This window comes from Tamandua tetradactyla, chromosome 1, assembly GCF_023851605.1.
Source record: "Tamandua tetradactyla isolate mTamTet1 chromosome 1, mTamTet1.pri, whole genome shotgun sequence".
Lineage (NCBI taxonomy): Eukaryota > Metazoa > Chordata > Mammalia > Pilosa > Myrmecophagidae > Tamandua > Tamandua tetradactyla.
The window spans coordinates 42712104-42731458 of NC_135327.1; the positions used below are offsets into that span (position 1 = coordinate 42712104).

The window sequence follows — 19355 nt, forward strand, 5'->3', positions numbered from 1 at the left end:
AGTTGGGTATTTTTTCCCCTTTAATTTCCAGTTCAGAAAATAAATAACCTTGGTTTCCACAGCAGTACTGAACCTTGGTGGTCTGTTATGTCTCACTCCAATGGGATTTTATAATTAAGTCCTTTGTTAGTTTTATGATCTCTAATATCTAAATTTCTCAGCTGTTTGAAAAAATCCCTGAATAGGTAAGCTCACAAATTCCAAGTTATTATGCTGCCCAGAATCCCATGCTGAATGACTGTAGTGTGTCTTCACCCCTCCCTCAAGGTTTCCAAATCCCTAGTTTCTGTAAACTGTCTTTATGGTCTGGTTAATGCCTCATCGGTGATCTTTGTGCTTTGGCATTCATTAAGAAGTTCAAGATTTCGTCTAGTTCAGAACTAGCCTAGTACAGCTATGCCAAGTAGTTAGATGAATGTATTTCTTATGTAGCTATATAACATGTAGTGGCAAACAATGTGACCTTCCAATAATACAGATGCTTTGTTCAGATTACAGGTGTACTTGACCCAAGATATTTAAAGAGCAGGTCTCCCCAGTTTCAAATATACTTAGATGTCTCTTGTAATAGTGACTAGTATAAAGATCTTTTTAATTACCTCCCCACCCCCCTCGGAAGAATACTTTTTGAATTTGAGACTGATGCCAAAAAATGTATTTCAGCTGAGATCTGTGTCTGTGGACCTGAATATTGATCCCTCACTTCAGATTGACATACCTGATGCACTCAGTGAGAGAGATAAGGTCAAGTTTACAGTACACACCAAGGTAAGTGACAGAATGACCATCAAACAGGTACTGGGTTGCATCCTTGCTACTCACAACTGGTGTGAGAAGAGACTCCAGCAACTGAAATGGTTGCTAATTGTTTTCGGGAAGCACTCCTGCTGTTAAAATCTGTGCCTTCCTCTTGCTTGTAGTAAGCTTTGGATAAATACTATTGCTTTACCTGTATTTTGCTTCAGGAGGAAGCACATCAGGCAAAGTGACACAAAAGGAGCCATCTACCAATTTTGTTGCCTTTTTATTAACAATTTGCACCCAAGGGAAGTGTCCATAGTTTGCTTTTCCATATTTGCTCAGTTATTGTTTTCCATTTTCAGCCTGCCTCTATCCCAACTATTGTAATTCAGAAGATTTTCCAGATTTTTAATTTGATAAAAGCAGTATGCTCAATCTGGAAAATATGGAAAGCACTAGTTTAACTTCTTAGAATTAGTCTTTTCTGAAACAGTTATAGCTTGTTTTCTCACTAATTAAAATTGAATATTTGCCTTAAGTAAGACACTCATGTTAGGGGTTATGTGAATTTAATTTCCTCTTCATAAACCCTCTGAGGGTGTTCTAGTTATCCCTATTTTACAAGTGAGGAAAATGGTTTAAATAACTAATGGCTGAGGGAGGATTTGAATCTAGTGAATTTACATGCTGTCTGTGAGGTTCACTCCCACACTGTTTTTTTTTTTCTTAATACATTGTTGGCTTTATTAGCATACTTTAGCATTCCAGAGGCAGTGTGACGACAACATCTTTCTCTGCCTGAGTTGACCTGATGAGAGCAAAATAAATAGTTCACTATGGTCAAAAAGAAGACAGGGACATTTGTCAGAGAAATTGTAAACTGTAACTAGGGTACTTTTAACATTTTGTTTTTGTCGTAAGTGGGTAAAGTTCAGACAGAATTAGGGTTGTAGTTTGTATAACTTCGAGAATTTTACTAGTAAAAACTCTTGGTTCTTTCATTGAATTTTTGTTGCAAGCTTCAGAAAGGTGGAATTTTATGAAAAGAGTTCCTTGAGAGACCAGGTTGAATCTTAGTTGTGAGGTTTATAGTGGTGGGGAGATCATGTGTTGCTGCTTTTTTCTTTTCTGGATCTTACTGTATTGTTACATTATGCAGAATTTTCCCACGTACAGCCCAGGAAACCCAAACCACTTTATCTAGAAGTTAACTTCTCTTTCCTTTCTTTACAGACCACACTGTCTGCGTTTCAGAGCCCAGAGTTTTCTGTTACAAGGCAACATGAAGACTTTGTGTGGCTACATGACACTCTTATTGAAACGACAGACTATGCTGGGCTTATTGTGAGTGCGTTTTAGACGATCAAAAATTTAAAATCATCTACCTTTGGGTTTGGTTTTTTTCTGGTTTTCTTTAGGGCATCAAATAAAATTGGTATCTCTGAAAACTTGCCTATTGGTGATGTTAGTACGCAATAGATTTCTTAAAAGAGTTGTAGCGTGTATTCAGGAAGTAACAGATAGGTGTCTGTGCTCAACCCTTGAGAGTTAATTCTTGGGTGCAGCAACAGAGACTTAGCTGATTTTAAAGCGTAGTTAAATGCAGCTTTTCCTGCCAGGCAAACTGAAGACTGCCCAAATGGTGATTTTTTTAATAAATAAACAAAATTACTGCTTTATGCTTGTATGTTTAGGAATACTCGGTTTTTAAAACTGGAATTAAAAAAAATTTCTTTTGACATCTGTAGACATTGTAATCTTGAATGCAGTCTTGTTAGTGTTGAGCATTGATGATACTAGCTTAAAACTGACGTTGAAGCACAATAAAAACTGTTGATGGTACCAGCTTGTTATGATGTGTATGCTGAAGAATTGCTTGAGGGTACCCCTGTAGGAGAGTACACTTCTTTTAAATGACCAGAACAAATAAAGTTAAGAAAATCGGGTGTTTATTAGATAAGACCCAATGCCTTGATCATTTTTTTGGAAACTAGAACATTATTGCCAGGCCAAGAGTGCTCATGGGCCCTGCCTCTTCTGCAGATTCCACCTGTTCCCACAAAACCTGACTTTGATGGCCCTCGAGAGAAGATGCAGAAACTGGGAGAGGGTGAAGGGTCTATGACCAAAGAAGAATTTGCCAAGATGAAGCAAGAACTAGAAGCGTAAGTATATTGTCTTTGTGGGCTGGCTGTATTTTTTGAAAAGTAGAGAATGGTGGAGATATGTAAATAAACAAGCAGAAGAACCTGGCAGGTGTTTTTTTTTTTTTTTTTAATGTTTTTATTGTAAACAAAACACAAACATCCTTGCCATGATTATAATTGGTGGCTCACAATATCACATAGGCAAGTGGTTTTTTTAAAGTATATCTGTTGAGTTACCTGGTGCCATCTTTTAAAACTACATTTTGGCACACAGCAAGGCATGGTCTTTGCACTTTAAACATTCATTCCCAGGACAGACTTGGTTTTCCCCTGTGCAGACCACTTTGCTTGAGAATGCTGGTCTGGCATAATAAAGAAATAAGCTTTTGTGCCTATACGGTTGCAGGTAATATACAATGCTTTCTTCTACCGAAGTTTGGTTTCTAGAAGTACAGGTGAAACTAGATTGCATTGAGTGCCACTAAAAAGAAGCATTCTAAATAACCATACTGATGCTTTCCTAGTTTGAAAGGAAGTCCACAGGAAGAGTACTTTATCTAGTTGTAATTTAACAAATATATTCTTTATTGCTTGTGTCATGGTTGGGGTTTTGCATTATAAAGAACTGAAAAACTTGTATAAGTTATCCTTCACCTATTGTTTGAGTTCTTTAAAGGAAACTAACCTTGACCTAAAATTACCCACTTAAATATCTGGGAGGTTAGATGGGAACTATCTTTCTTTGTTAAATTTATTGTACTCAGATGATCCATGTTGAAAGTTTCCTTTGAAACCACCCATATGTTTTCTCATCTTGCCTGGCCCAAAAGCCCCATCTCTTCTGTCATTAGTGTATTAGGACTTGGTACCCATTTCAGCAACTCTCTTCATCTCTCTACCCTGAGCCCACTCCCTGTCTAGGGCAGTTCCCACATACCTCCAGTGCTGAATCATTCAGCACATACTGTGAGAAGTAGAGAATGCACTGACCACAGCAGACCAAATTCTTGTCATTGAAAAGATTAAAGCAATTTTTATGTAAAGATTTGAACTTAAGCTTCCTTATAATTTCTGCTAATTGCCATCCTTAATTAGTACTTTTGTCTACTAAGAAATTAGAGGATTTTCATTTTAAAAAGTGTCCTTTGTTGAGATCATGCTCTGTAGCTGTTAAATAAAAGCAGTGATTGCATGTAGGTTTGGGGTTTCTCAGACTTGTCAAATTGTATTTGACAATTATAACATCACTTTCCCCCTTCACTATTCATTCTACAGATTCCAAATAACAGTTGCCTTATTACCTAACAAGCTATGTTATACCAAAATGTCTTTTTTGTTCAGTTCTGGTATTTTACTCAGTGTCACAAACAGGACAATAGCTGACTGGGAGCAGGGCTAATCAGGTAGCTGAGTGATGCCAACTCATTCTCATGCCTATGTCTCTTTTCAGTGAATATCTTGCTGTCTTTAAGAAGACTGTATCCTCCCATGAGGTCTTTCTTCAACGGCTTTCTTCTCACCCTGTTCTCAGTAAAGATCGCAACTTTCATGTTTTCCTGGAATATGATCAGGATGTAAGGCATTTTCATTCCATTTCTATAATCAGTTATAATTTAGGCTCTACTTCAAGAATATACTTTATAAAACTTTTTATTTTAAAGTTCTGAATTTCTTATAAAGCAGTGGGAACCTTGTTAAATGTGCCTCTTCCATAGATCCATTGTTATAAGTCATTTAAAAAAAAAACTGTTTAAAATAGAGTTTTAATCTTCCTCTTTTATCCCAAGATTAGGGCTCCCCCTCAGTTTTAGATGATTAGGAAAAACAAATTTAACTGCGTTTGTTTCCTTTCTGGCCACCTTTTGTTAATGATTCTTGCTTTTTTTTTTTTTTTTTACATGTTATCTTTTTTTTTTTTTTGCTATTTAATATGTGTGAGTTGAACCTAATTTAGAAGTTTCTTCAGTGTCTTTTAACCCATTAAGCTTATAAACAGCATAAGGGGACAGTTGGACTAATCTTTGAAATAGAATTTTCAATAAACCTACTGAGGATATAAAAGACATTCAGACTTGGTAGCTAGATTTTTAAAAGAAAACATCTCTAAGTTAAAATTTTGGAATGAGGTATGTTCAAGTTTGGCCATTTTATATTTTAAGTGAACCTAGAAAAATATGATGTACTATAAACTACCTTTTTGGAATTCTCTTCTTTCAGCTAAGTGTTAGGCGAAAAAATACCAAAGAGATGTTTGGTGGCTTTTTCAAAAGTGTGGTGAAAAGTGCTGATGAAGTCCTTTTTTCTGGAGTTAAGGTAAGTAGCTTTCAGGCATTTTAGAAAATTCTTAACTTCATATGAATAAGGGACCTTTTATTTCTTTAGAAGAGTTAATTGTGTTAACTTCTCAGAAATAACAAATTTTCTTCACATTTGGTTTCATCCATCAGTTCTTTCAATTTCACAGTTACTGTCCCCCAAACATCTTACTCTGTCCCTAGAGAGGTAATACAAATTTCTCAACCCAAGTCCAAATTAATTTTGCCTGTCTCTTCTTATTACTTTATAATGTAGTTATTAGAAAAAGTGGTTCATGTGTCTCGTTTTATTTCTATTGGAAAGTGCTGTTCTAGAAAATCAAATTAATACACAAATCTCATTAACCACTTAGGTAGGATTTATTTCTTCACCCCTCCCCCCATATTCCTGGATAGTTAACTATCTGGTATCTGACTGCCACTTGAGGGCTTAAAAAAATACCCCAGGATACATGGACTGAGTAACTAGGACATTGTCAGAAATTTGAGAACTCAAATAAGTTTTCAACTACTGATGAAAATGCCAAGAAAATACTTTAGTTGGCTTAATTCTTTACTACATTGGGCTGTTTCCAACTTATTCGTATATGAACCGTGTCATAAATGTGGACTATAGCTCCTTAGTGCTACAGTATAAGGTATGTGGAACTCCTTCATCTATATGTACATCATGGGCCTTTTGGTATCCCATTCCTGTCTGTTGCTGCTGGTGCTACTTCCCTGTCTGGAAGCAACAAAATCCCCACCCCCAGTTCTGGCACATACACATACCTACCCAAGGCCGACAGCAGTGCTGCACCATGCAGAGCCACTGTTCTTCCAGAAAAATTGCTACATCAGAGCTTTTCTGAGCATTGCCAAATTGTTCTTCACAATCATTTGTCTTGGCATTTTGTACCAGGAGGTTATGAGAGGTATCATTTCCTACCCATATCCCTGTTGGCATTTGATTTTTGCTAGTCTTGGGTATGAAATGATATCTTAACAATTTGCATTTTCCTGGTCATAACGTCCATGTATTTATTTGCCAAACTTTCTTACACAAAATGCACATTTATATTCTTAGAACTTCTGCTTCTGAAATTATTTTTCCTCTTTTTTAGGAGGTGGATGACTTCTTTGAGCAAGAGAAGAATTTCCTTATTAATTATTACAATAGAATCAAGGACTCATGTGCAAAAGCTGACAAAATGACGAGATCTCATAAAAGTAAATACCTTCACTTACTAGCGACTTCAAGTTTTATCCATGTGCCTGGCTCTTCACGTAAGCGCTGTGTTCACATAAGAGTATTCCTTGTTTCTGTAGGTGTTGCAGATGACTATATCCACACTGCTGCCTGCTTGCATAGCCTGGCTTTAGAAGAGCCCACAGTCATCAAAAAGTAAGTTTTTGTTGAAACATATTTCCTCTAGTCCCCTAATCAAAGTCTACTGGGAGGCTTAATTGAAAGAACGATTTCATTTTGTTCTTATTGTGTGCAGATCAGTGTCTCCAGCACATCTTACATCTCCTTTGTATATATATTAGACACTTCTCAATGTGTCCTCTGTAGATGAACATATACAGTATCTGTCAAAGCATTCATTTCCGTCAAACTCAGTATGTCCATGTTTGGTTGTGAGACATTTTTGCCTTTGAGTGACGTTCATATGGGTTTTCCTCCTGCAATTGATGCTTATCCTTTTCCCTGTTAATACTCCAGATTTGGTTAGAGTGGTCATGAGGAGAACTTTGACCTCCCCAGCCTGATCTTTCACATTTTCTCCATCTTGGGCATTTCTAGTATAAATGAAACAGTATTTCATTTATCACCTGGGTATGGTATAACAGGAGGCGTTACCTCTAATTTGAAAACAGTACCAGTGGCCGTGCTAGTATGGAATGGTATAGCATTTGTGGTACCTGTGGTGGCTTATTGGAACCATAACTATGTTAATGCAGCTTTGGTATTGGGTAACATAGTCTTGGGGGATAGGTAGGTTCTGCCTGACAGAATGGCCAAAGGGACACTAAGAATGGCTGGTGCCCTTGTGTATGACTTTGTAAATGTGCTGTGCATGTTTTATTTCTCCACTGGTTTGGGCCATTTACAATGAAAGTCCTACTTCGTTATATAATCCTAAAACAGCAAAGGGCAGGGCTTCACTGAGTATTGATGAAACTGTTCTTACTCGTAGGTTTAAGACCTTAAACTAAAATGATGTGCCTATTTTCAGGTACCTATTGAAGGTTGCTGAGCTATTTGAAAAACTTAGGGTAAGGATTGGATTTTTGCATTGACCTTTGTAGTATACATTTTATAATCTAGATTTCTGCTTTGACTGTGGTCTTGTCTTTTCTAAATAGAAAGTTGAGAGTCGTGTCTCCTCAGATGAAGATTTAAAGCTGACTGAACTCCTCCGGTACTACATGCTCAACATTGAGGCTGCGAAGGTGAGATGAGGATCTCTATAAATCCTCAGAGCGGTACGAGACTGCCTTGCTACAGCCCAAAGAACACTGATGTCAGAGGTGGTATTTTTGTTAAAAGGGAAAGTTAGTTATATACTCTGGAAGATAGGAATTTATCAGAATTCTTTGTGAGTGACATGGGATTTTTGTGGTATTGTATCCTTTAAGTTTGTATTGCTGAGTGCACTATAGGGCAGTGCTGAGAAGGCAGATAATATAGGATTATAGATTATAACAGGTTATTGGATGAGGAATATAAGAAAACATTCCCAGGAGGCTAGTTCTGAGGCAGAACGAGTTTTGAAGTTCATTTTATGAAATCGCGATATCAACTGCTACTTTCTGTGAGCTGTAAAACATTGTCACCAGTGTTGGTGAAATTGAAATATACTAAAACAGGTAACAAAATTATTTAATTCCTATACTTTCCCAGGGGGGAACCTCATCAGAAGGTAGAAATTGTTTTTCCTATTAGAATAAGTTTTTCCTAATTTTATCTTTTGGCATGCTTCCTGTGTATTTTTTGGATACATCTTTTACATATTTTGTCTTGATTTTAGTCTTATCTTCTACTTTCATAGAATTAAGAGCTAACCATAAATACTTTAAATGTTTCAAGCATACAAAAAAGTAGAGAGAATGCTTTCTTTGCTATAAGATTTCAGAGACAGCCCTCAGGAAACACACCGAGAAATGGAATGTGCAAATGTTTCTTGCTTACCTCTGTCCAGTTGCTGTCTGGTATATTCTACTCGACTTTTCCAACAGTAAAATGCATGTTTGTTTCAGTAGACAATAGTTAATTTTCTGAAATTGCCCTTATTTTTTGAAAGATAATAAAATCAACTAGTAGAAAAAAATCCTTCAGTTCACTCTGTTGGGTTTAATTCTCTCAATCTGTGTAAAGGATTCTGAAGCTCTCCAGAGTTGAAGTTGCTTATCCCAGCCAATGGGAAAGTTATGAGCAGTTGAGGTACATTAGGTTCCTGCCATATAACATTCCAGGCACTAAATTGGCACCGTGGGCATTCAGGTTTTTGTTTTTCTTCTTTTTTGAGAACTTTAGATATTCAGTGATAGTATTGGGTTAATTACCATGGCTGGTACTTTTCATCTCAGGATCTCCTATACAGACGTACCAAAGCTCTCATTGACTATGAAAACTCCAACAAAGCTCTGGATAAGGCTCGGCTAAAGAGCAGAGATGTCAAGTTGGCTGAGGCACACCAGCAGGAGTGCTGCCAAAAATTTGAACAGCTTTCTGAATCTGCAAAAGAAGGTAAAGCGGAAATACTTTTCTTTACTTTTTATTTAGAAATACTTTCAAGCTTTCAGAGGCAGGTTGTGCAAATAATACAGAGAATATGCATGTGTCCTTTACTTAGCTTCTCAGTTGGGGGCATACCATCAGGACAAAACATACCAGCTTAAAAGGGACTCCCACAGGTGACATCTTCGCTCATTTTATACCTTTCTGTCCCAGCCCTGGAATTAGCCATTTCTAGTTAATTAATTAATAACAATAATTAATAATATTGATATTATCAGTATTGATAAGATAATGTTGATAATATAGTTAATATCAATTATTATGTAATATAATTGTGGTTATCATTAATTATTAATATTCTTGAGAAGGATGATAATAATGATAAAATTATCATTAAATAGAAAGACTCTAGTCCTTTTACTAAGGAGGAGTAACCAGTATCTGGATGCTAGGTGTGCTCATTGTTCCTGGGCCATCTGCTTCTAGGCCCCTCCTGCCCCTGAGCTAGAAAATGTAGCTGTGTGCACAAATGTAACCACATGCACCCATGCATATTTTAGAAATCATGGATCTACGTTGAGGATTCAGTTTGCAGACCATGGCCAAACGTTTTTTTCTTGCCTTCCCTGGAGCAGGGTGACTTTTTAATATAGCTTAACTTTACTGAGATGGCCCACCATTTCCATTGAACATGAGCGTTATGTAATCTTTTCCCAAGAAGATCTCAAGGGCATGATTTCCCTGGGGTTCTAGAACCATGGGACTTGCCAGGGCAGAAAATTGGAAAGCATATGCCCGAATGTGAATGTTCTTAGAGTAGGACACTGCATGAGTTTCCCTGGTTCAGAAATCTAGGCATTTCTGGAAATGTTCAGGTAGTAAGTAGTATGCTCAGTAATGTGGTTGAAGCTACTTGGCATGTTAAGACCTGGTTCGAATCCTCAGATGTCCTTTCAGGACTATATAATGCCTTAACTTGATAGGGTGCAGGCATGCTCACAAGGCTCTTTCAGAGCAACTGTTGTTGTGCCACCCCATTCTTAAACGGATTCTTGCTAATTGTTAATTTTCCATTACAAGAGAAAGCATGCACTTCAAAAAATACTTACTGGTTATTATATAGGCCAGAATTTAGGGACTTCGACAATTTTAGAAGAGATTAAAGAAAACCACAAGGCTTAAAATGGTGCCAATTTTTGATCTTTCTTTTTACTTAAGTTTTTGCCCTCTGTTCTTTGGTTATATTCTTTTTATGAAGAATGACAATCTTGGTGTATTCTACTTAGGAGTACAAGAGTACTGAGATGGATGGGTCTAAAACTGCTTTTAGATCAAGATTTTCAGCTGAACTCTGAGTACATTGAATAGACATACCAAAAATAATGCTGTGGGCAGGCCTCAGCGTGTAGTGATGTGGAGTGTTGACGGAGTTGGAGTACTGAACTTGAAATCTGAAGACACTTAATGAAGGATGTATCACTGTAGAATGGGTGGGCACCTAGGCTGGTTTAGATGGGAAGAGTGGAAGAAAACTCTAGAAGCACAGGTGGAGTAGGAAAGTGTGGTACCTATAGACTGTGGCCCATTATAGTAGCACCAGCCACACGTGACCATTGATTACACATGAAATGTGGCTGGTTTGAGTTGAGACATTGGGCTTAATACAAAAAAAATGTAGTTTTGATAATATAGTTAGTTTTGGTAATGTAGTTTATTTAACCCATGATGTTCAGCGTATTGTCACTATGAACTTACGATAATGTGGTTGCTCACAGTGTTTTAATTGGAATGCTTTGTATAGACAGACAGGATGGTGACTCTACTCTTGGGTCCTTGAGTACCAGTTTGAACTACAGAAGGTTTTTACCAAAGGAGCATTGTCTATAGCTGCAAGGCAGTTGATTCAAGAATTAGAGGGAGTGAGAATATAGTCTTTGGTTTACCCAAATGTCAGATAAATTATTAATCTTGAATTCTGGTCATAGTCATAGGAAAGAAAGAGATAGATATAAACGTGGTATGTCCTGATAGCAGAACAAACTGAAAGCAAGGGTTAATGTTTTTCACCCCGTTTTCAGAGTTTACCAGATGGTCAGCCATTGGTATACTTATATCTGATTGAAAATGAAAATAAACAAATAGGTATTGGTAAATTTTAACACTTTCTCTTCCTGCAGAGCTGATAAATTTCAAACGAAAGAGAGTTGGAGCATTTCGAAAGAATTTAATTGAAATGTCTGAACTGGAAATAAAACATGCTAGGGTAAGTGATTATTCTTCAGGTTAAGCCAACATCTCAAGTCCCCCTGGTCCCCCAATTATTTCCCAATTGTACCAGTGTTAATCAGGTTCTCCTGTTATATAATTAATGTTTGTAGCTTAAATTTAACAGGAAAGGGAAAAAAATGTACAACATTTGTTCTCAATGCTGGTTGGACCTTGGGATTTTTTTAAAACTAAATCAGACTTTCTGGGAGTGACCCCCAGTAATTAATCTAGGTTAAGGCTCCCTGGGTGATTGGAGTGTGTGGCCAAGAGGGAGCCCCTGCACTAGACAGTGTAGGACCACAGGAGGGAGCCTTGGGAGCCACATTGCCAGGGGACCAAAACTGACACTGGTTAAAGCAGAAGTATTTTGAAACCATTTATTTTGACGACAGCATGTGTGCATTTATTTACCTGCCTTTTGATTACATCAAGGTCCTATTATGAATGGCCATTTTTAGCACCTTTCCAAGTCTTCCCAAGGCCTTCACCTTCACAGGAATGACTTGTATCACTTATTAAGAAGTTACAGTAAGCAGAGCTGACACTGCATGTGGGAGCAGATGGGTGAAGAAAGGAGTCTACTACCTAGGTTCTTGAGCTCTGAGCCTCTCCTGGGCAGCCCTCTAAGACCCTGTGGAGGGAGAGGAATACACCCACATTGGGGTGAGGTTTGTGGTTCCATTGGGATTTAATGCAGAAAAGGACCCCCACCCATTTTGTCTGGCTTTTTAAATTTCCTTTTTGAGAAGCTATGTGATTTGGGTTTAGTTCTTACAGGTATATGGTAAGTCTTAGACTCTAAAGTGATTTATTGTTCTATTTTGACTTTTGCTTTTCTTCCAGAACAATGTCTCCCTTTTGCAAAGCTGCATTGACTTATTCAAGAACAACTGATCTGCCTTTATTCTGAATGAAGTAAAGAAAGCAAATGTGAAAGCCAGCATCACTTGCACTTAAATCATTAACCATGGAAGATTTAATAGTTTTGACTTCAGATTAAAATTATGTGAATAAATATTTTGATTTCTAAAAAATCTTAACACTTAACCATGTTGGTTTAAAACTTTTTATTGCATGTTACTTGGACATAACTAATCTTTTTCCTTATGCATTAATACCTCACATTGGGCAGAATCTAAACTTTGGGTTCTCCTATAATTTGTCTATAGTTATTAAGAAAGAGTGCAGGAAACATGTGCCTTCAGGAAATAAGAAATATGATTACCTGGCACATGTTTGTCTCCCTATTTCATGTGCTCATGTCCCCAGAAGCAGACTATTTTAGGGTAGGGGGCAGTTACCCTGTTGGAGGGAACAGACATTCCAAGTCCTTAATTGGGCAGTTTTTTCCTCCCTGTTATTCTCATAGTGCTTTAGTCACCTCAAGTGTTTGTACTATAAGGAAAGCAGGAACATCTCATTTGTCTTAATACATCTTTTGCAGCTCCGTTTTTATAGTGGGATTTACATATTTGAGGGAAGAGTTTATCTGAGGGTAGAAAAACTATATGGACTATTTTAGAAATGGCCAGATTTGCATTCAGAACTGTGAGCTCCTCCCCAACTGGTAGTGGGGAGGTATATTGTGTTTGGGCTTTTGTTTTTTTTTATAAAGTGTAAAATAAAATAATGAATTATGTTACTTTATGGAGTGTTTTTTTGTGTGTGTGTAAAACCAATCCAGTGTGCTCCCTAAGGACTGCAGGTGCTGTGAGCCAGGCCTGTGGTGGGAGCTTCACCCAGGGGTGGGGTCCTCACCAGGTTCCTGGTCCCCATGTGAGTTATCTGCCCAGAGTCCTTTGCCAAGATCACAGTCCAGTTTTGTAGAAGGTCCCCAAATCTGGATTTGCTTGTGGTTTGATTCAGTTTGCATTTCTGTTGGACTTACAGGGTGATGCTGTGTCCTGTGCATCCTGTCAGGTTCAGGTTGTCTGTCCCTTACTGGTGATGACTTTGAGCCTTCACTTAAGGTAGTGTCTGTCTGTGCTTAGAGATTTCTCCCCTGTGCCTACTTTTTGCCTTTGTATTTCAAAGGAAGATAACTTTGTGACTAAATAGAAACATTGTTTACCCACTACTTTTAGCATTTATTCTTACCTGAATTAGTTGCCCTCTGGTGATTATTTGAACACCTTGGGATGCATATTTACATGTAACTGGACTTCCCAGCCATTTGTTAGTTAACTATGGAACAGACATAGTAGGTTCTATTTACTAACAGATTGGGAAACGTGAATAAGTAAATGAATGTAAAATCAAGCAGTTGTACCTCCTGTCTACTCTAACTACATCACTGACTTCCCCTGTCGTCCATCTCCTCCCACCTTCTCTGTAAGTGCAAGCATGAAGTTGGGTGGACATCTTGCTGCTGGTAAAGCCACAGTTCAGGGGTTGGGGTACTGGGTCACAAGTACTTGAGAGCTCGTGTGTTCAGACCTGGCTCCAGGGGTACCACCTGCTGGCTTACCTTGCTGGTCGAGGCTCGACTTTGTGCAATTTTAGGGGGCTAGACCTATCTTACTAGTGTGTAAAATAGGAGGCTGTTGGGTCACCTACTTCTGAGTCCTGGCTCTGACCCCCCTCTGAGCTAGATTGATCTTGTAAGAAACGTATGGCAGAGTTGTAGATATGCTTACCCTTGTGACTTTTGTTTCAAAGCTAATTTTTAAGTCATGTATGTTTAACAGTAACTCACGGTGCTCCATGGAGGTAACATAACTAGGTGTCATGGCTGTCTAGTCCTTCCCTGTGTCAGCCAATTTGCTGACAATTGGGGTGCATGCCATTCTTGACTCTGGTGTACCCACTGCCCTGAAATGGACTGAATGTGTGACTAAATGCTGGGTTGTTTCTTACATGCTGCAAATCCCATAGGGGACTAGAAAAGGGGGAGCTTGACCTGGAAAAGGGCTCCTTGTGGGCCTCCGCATGAACAAAGAAGGTGGAAATAAACTACAACTGCTGAGGAACCTTCCAGGAGTGCAGATGGGTTTAGGTCAAACATTATTTTGGAACATTTTCTAATGGCCAGTAAGTGGAATTCAGGCCACTTGATGTGGGGAGTCTTGTTTTGGGGGTGGTGGGGCACTTTTAAAACATAAGTATTCAGAGTGGTCACTATACTATATTTTAGGTTGTGGATCACTGAGAAATTTTACATCTCAAAGTGATCCACAACCCTTATGTTCAATTTCTGTGGAAACCATCTTGAGAGCAGGTGTCCTAGAAGCAAATGGGAAGTGGTTTTAGAGATGGTCCACACAGCTAGCAAAGTTGTACTGTAGCACACACCAACCCCAATTCACAGAGAAAACCACCTCCAATCTGGAAAGTCTTACTAGAAAATGAAGTCATGTCATGCCTTCATTGCCATTAAAGGCTACTGGACCAGCTCGCGCCACTCTGTGTTCATTTTCCTGGGTCTGTTTCCTCAGCATTTGCCTTACTACCTTCTGGGGTTGTGAGGTAATGTCCAGACCAATCTCCAAGGGATAGGTTCCATTTGGAAAGTATTCGGCAAAAGAGTCTTGCACCATCAGCCTTCCACCTGTAGGGGGCAGGGGCGACCTAGTGCAGCCACAGCCTGCTGCTAAATGGGGCCTCCGGGTGCATCTGAGGGGAAAGTCTGGCATTCTTGTAATCTTGTGCAAAGTACCATCTTGTAGCTGAAGTGCAGAGTAGCAAAAGAGAAATCCCATGCTGAGATTCCAAGAAATTCTGGGTGGTGTCTTACCAGGACAGCAGTCCGTCCAGGATTCATGTGGGCTTCAGATTCCTGGCCAAGATAACCTTTGCTGAGGCTGCTTGTTGGTTCTGGGACTGGTCAGAAAGCTGCAAGGTGGTGGGGGCGGGGGGGGGGGGGTGAGAGCAGAATCACGTGACCTGCCTCAAAGGAAGGGAGGGAGGGAGGAACACAGCTGGTTATGAACTTCAGATAACCAGGGGCTAAAAGGGCGAGGAGAACTCCCCCTCTCTCAGCACAGACCCAGTGATTCCTTGTTGATGTTTTGGTCTCGGTCTTGCTTTTTTTTTTTTTTCCTTTTTAGTCTTTACTTCTAACTGTAAAAGGAATACATGTGAGGAGTTCAACACAAAAATGCATGAACTAGGAAGTAAAGTAACCTATCTTATATCCTGTTTGTTAAACACATTTCCAGATCCAGGAAATAGTTCTGGATGCCAGTGTTGGGCTTAGTTTCTGGAGGTTTCCCACCTGTTGACTCTGCTAGAAGCTTTCTTTTTTGTATCTTTTTCTTGTCTCTACTGCCCCTGGGCAAGCCAGAGTGGAGGAGCTGCCCTGCAGCGCTCTGCCTCTTCCTGCCTGCAGCAGCTTCCTTAGCTGGATGGTGTGAATGACAGGAAGATTTAATTCTAATTGGATCTTACTAATACATTCTTTTCTAAATTCAACTTTTAAGTTTGTTAAAGTGTGGGACATATAGCATTCAGAACACTTAGAAAAAGAAGCCCATGGTGCCAGCCTGCAGCTGCTTGTACCTCTGCTGGTTGCCTGAGCTCTTGCCCACCTGCATCTGTTCCTCTGGCGCACCCTTGAGTAAAGGAATGAAGTGTCTATAGGATAGTGAAATCTGCTGGTGTTTTGGCAACTGGTCTTACTTTTTAACTTCCATGTTAAAGTTCCTTTCCTGTCATTGAAAAAAATACATGTGGGCGGTGTGACGGTGGCTCAGTGGCAGAATTCTCGCCTGCCATGCCAGAGACCCAGGTTCAATTCTGGTACCTGCCCATGGGGAGGAGGAAAAAATATATATATAAAAAATACTTTCAAGCTTACAGGCAATTACAAAAATAAGCCCCCAATACAGAGAACTCCAGCATACCCCACTTCCCCTCATTCCCAGATCTACTAATTTTAGCATTTTGCCACAATTTCTATATCATTGTACCTGTCCATCTGTTTTCTGAACACTTGAGTGTAGGTTGTATACATTATGTTCCTTGAACATACATTTCCTAAGAACAAGGATATTCACTTCTGTTAACTCTGTTAAGTGCAGCTATCAAGTTTAAGAAATTTAGCGTTGATATAATGCTTACAGTCTGTGCCAACTTTTTCAGTCCCCATAATGTCCCTTTGAGCCTTTTCTTCTCAGACTGAATGGTTTGAATGTCTTCAGGTTCTCTGATTTTGTCTTCTGCCAGTTCCATTCTGCTGTTAAACTCCTAGGGTATTTTTAGTTGCTGCTACTGGCCATCAGCTCTGTTTGGTTCCCTTAATAATTTTCATTTCTCTGTCGATAGTCTCTTTGTGTTCATCTATTTTCCTGATTTCCTTTTGTTCTTTGTCCATGTTTTCCTTTTTTGAGTATATTTAGGACCATTTTTAAAAAGTCTTTGTTATATCCCACATCTAGTCCTCATTGATGGTTTCTAATGCTTTAATCTTTTTCTTTGCCTGAGCCATCGCTTCCTTTTTTCTCTGTGTGTTTTGTAATCTTCTGTTGAAACCTGGACACTTTGATATTTTAATGTGTTATTGCTGGAATTTAGACTCTGAGGCATCCATTCCTTAAACTTGAATCCAGCTGGTGTTATGACAGAGCTTTCCTTAATGTAAGATGCTAGCTGGAAAAAAAAAGGAAAAGTAAGAAAACACCTTTCCCAGTCTTTCACAGACTGATTTATGTGAGAACACATCCAGGCCAAAGAGTGAGGGGCTCCCTGCACAAGCATCTTGTCTTGGGCATGCACCTGTGGCTTTAGGAATTCCCATTTACACCATTCTGAAGGTCCTCTCTTCCCTAGGAAAAAGTTCCATCACAGTCCAGCACTGAACTGTGTCCTACAGCCAGCAATCCCTTGCCTCAGGCAGCACGACCTGACTGCTCACCACAGCCTCCTGTGGGAGAGCTACAGCTATTCCCAGCAACTGCTCACGCTGTTGTAACCAGTGGCCTGGCAATAATGCCAGCTGAGCTCTGTCCAGGTTTGGGGGCCTCATTGCTGAAAAAATTCAGATAATGACAGGGTCATTAGGGATAAGCAGTAAAGTTTATATATGTGGAGAGAGTACACGTTAAATTAACGAGGATGTGTTCAAGGGAGAAATATACACTGTGTGGGATGGGTCAGCTAGTTTTATAGGAAGGTTTTGTTGGTAACAGGTTTCCGTACTTTGAACACTAGGGGCTTACATGGTTTGCACTGTTTCATGAAGAGATAACTATTGATCCTTGTGGCCAGCCCTTAACGTATCCAAAATTCGACTTTGAGCAGATGTTTACAATCTTTATAACCCCAGGTTTTCTGTTATTAACCAAAGAGTTTGCTTCAGGCCCATGATTTTACAAGCTTTTATGGTTTGGGGAGGTTTCAGGGCTTTAAGGGAAATTTTTGTTCCATGAAATTTGCAGTCGAAGTTTACTGCTTACATTAATTCCTAGATAAGGAACTAAAAACTTGCAGTTGTTTATTAACTCTTTTAGAGCTGGATAGGAAAACTGGGACTTGCAGTTGTCCTATTTTATCCTGCTTTACCACCACCAGAAGATTGGACCAGACATACATGCTTCCAGCATGTGCACAGGTTACTCTGCTCTCTTGGACTAGGTACCTGCACTGGGGGGCGCAGACAGGCTCCAAGACTAGCAGGTGGGGCAAGGGCCAGCCAGGGCACTGCAAGATTCTACTGCTTTTAAGTGGCCTTTTTCTTTATTTTGTGCTTGCCCTGTTACTGCAGTCTTCTGGAGCTTTGCAAAAGACGTTTCTGCCAGATCTTGCTGGTTGTGCAAAGCTTCTGTTGGGAGACAGAGCCCTGAAGTGTCTCACTCCAGCTTGATCAGAGAAGGGCCCTTGTCTGTCATTGTAATGGGGTTTGGAGATTAATGGAGATTCACACTTGTTTTTCAGTTTGTCATATCCCTTCCCCCTTGCAAAACCACAGCAAGGTGACAACCTGAGATGAGATCCCAAGACAAAAAATCAAAATGATGCTGCTGAGGTGTTGGGTTGTGCGTCATTTACTGGATTCAGGGCTGGTACATATGGTAATTCATGGAATATTTGATTTACACTCCAGCTTCCCATTGCCCTACCTTGCCAAGTTAACTGGAGGTTTCTGTGAGGGAGTTGAGCTGTTTGTTTGAGGGTGGAAACTTCGAGCCAGAGCCAAATTTCATGATTCCAGCTGGATCCGGCTGGGGCCCCTGGGCCTCTCTGCTCTTTGAATTTGTTGATTTGTATCACGATCCCATGATTTGGTTGTGTTGGGAGGCCAGTGCCTGTACTTGTGTCTGGGTAAGAAAAAGGAGGAGGAAGAACACACGAGAAGGCTTCCAAGGATAAGAGGAAAAAGCCAATGAAACCTTGAAGAGTCAATATAAGAAGCCCCACTCCTTCCTTTCGGTGGCTCTACAGCTCGGGCTGCAGTGAGGGAGATTCTGGAACCCCTGCTATGAACCCCCACAGGGCTTGCAGTGTTTTTCTAAAGTCTGGTTTGAGTCTGCAGCACTCTTGCTCTCATTTGCACTGTCTGATAAACCACTTGCCGTTCTAGGAAACTGACCAGAAGTGGGAACCCTCAGAATTGGGGTGCAAGAGATGAGGCTTGTGTGAAGTGCTACTGGCCAAGGTCCTTGTGGGGGGAGCCAGGAAGCTGATTTGTCATGCAGAGCCCTCCTTCCTGGAGTACATGTCTGGGCATCTGCTTTCAGCCTAGCTCATGGCCAGGCTTATGCCAAACCCCCCAGTGCCCCCTTCTGTCCCTTTACATTTTATTCCCACACAACAGTCCTTTGAAAGCCAGATCATGACACTTTTCTGAAAAACCGCTCCAAGGTTCCCCATTTACGTCACAATACAAGTCCAGGACCTCCCAACAACAAAAGGCCGCGCCTGATCTGCTGCCCACCCACCACCCCCTCACACTGGATTTTCCAAAGGTGTCTGCAAGAATTCCTCCAATTCCCAACGCTCTTCTGTTATGCGACCTTACCTCTCAGCAGAAGGAGCCTAATTCCTCTTCAATGGCTCTTCTCTCTGGACACTCCCTCTGGCTTTGCTCTTGCACTCAGTTTCTGAGCTGGGAGAAGCCAAGGCCATGTGTCGGCGCTGGTGGACAGCTCATTAGCTCATAAGCGGAGAAGTCTGTGATGACGGGAATATTCAAGGTCTGTGCTATCCAATACAGTGGCCATTATC

At 40.0% G+C, this 19355-nt stretch overlaps 1 protein-coding gene across 3 annotated transcripts in view; it reads left to right on the forward strand.

Annotated features, from left to right (window-relative positions):
- SNX5 (sorting nexin 5) overlaps positions 1–12837 on the forward strand; it is a 23005-nt gene extending 10168 nt beyond the window's left edge. For all 3 annotated transcript variants that reach the window (XM_077114948.1, XM_077114941.1, XM_077114943.1), the window contains 12 exons: positions 664–768; positions 1975–2085; positions 2785–2906; positions 4339–4462; positions 5106–5201; positions 6307–6412; positions 6512–6587; positions 7423–7462; positions 7553–7639; positions 8777–8936; positions 11105–11190; positions 12039–12837. In XM_077114948.1, the coding sequence (XP_076971063.1) occupies positions 2833–2906; positions 4339–4462; positions 5106–5201; positions 6307–6412; positions 6512–6587; positions 7423–7462; positions 7553–7639; positions 8777–8936; positions 11105–11190; positions 12039–12089 (900 nt within the window). In that variant the 5' untranslated portion in view covers positions 664–768; positions 1975–2085; positions 2785–2832 and the 3' untranslated portion in view covers positions 12090–12837. The remainder of the gene's footprint in view (positions 1–663; positions 769–1974; positions 2086–2784; positions 2907–4338; positions 4463–5105; positions 5202–6306; positions 6413–6511; positions 6588–7422; positions 7463–7552; positions 7640–8776; positions 8937–11104; positions 11191–12038) is intronic.
- Positions 12838–19355: the final 6518 nt, after the last annotated feature.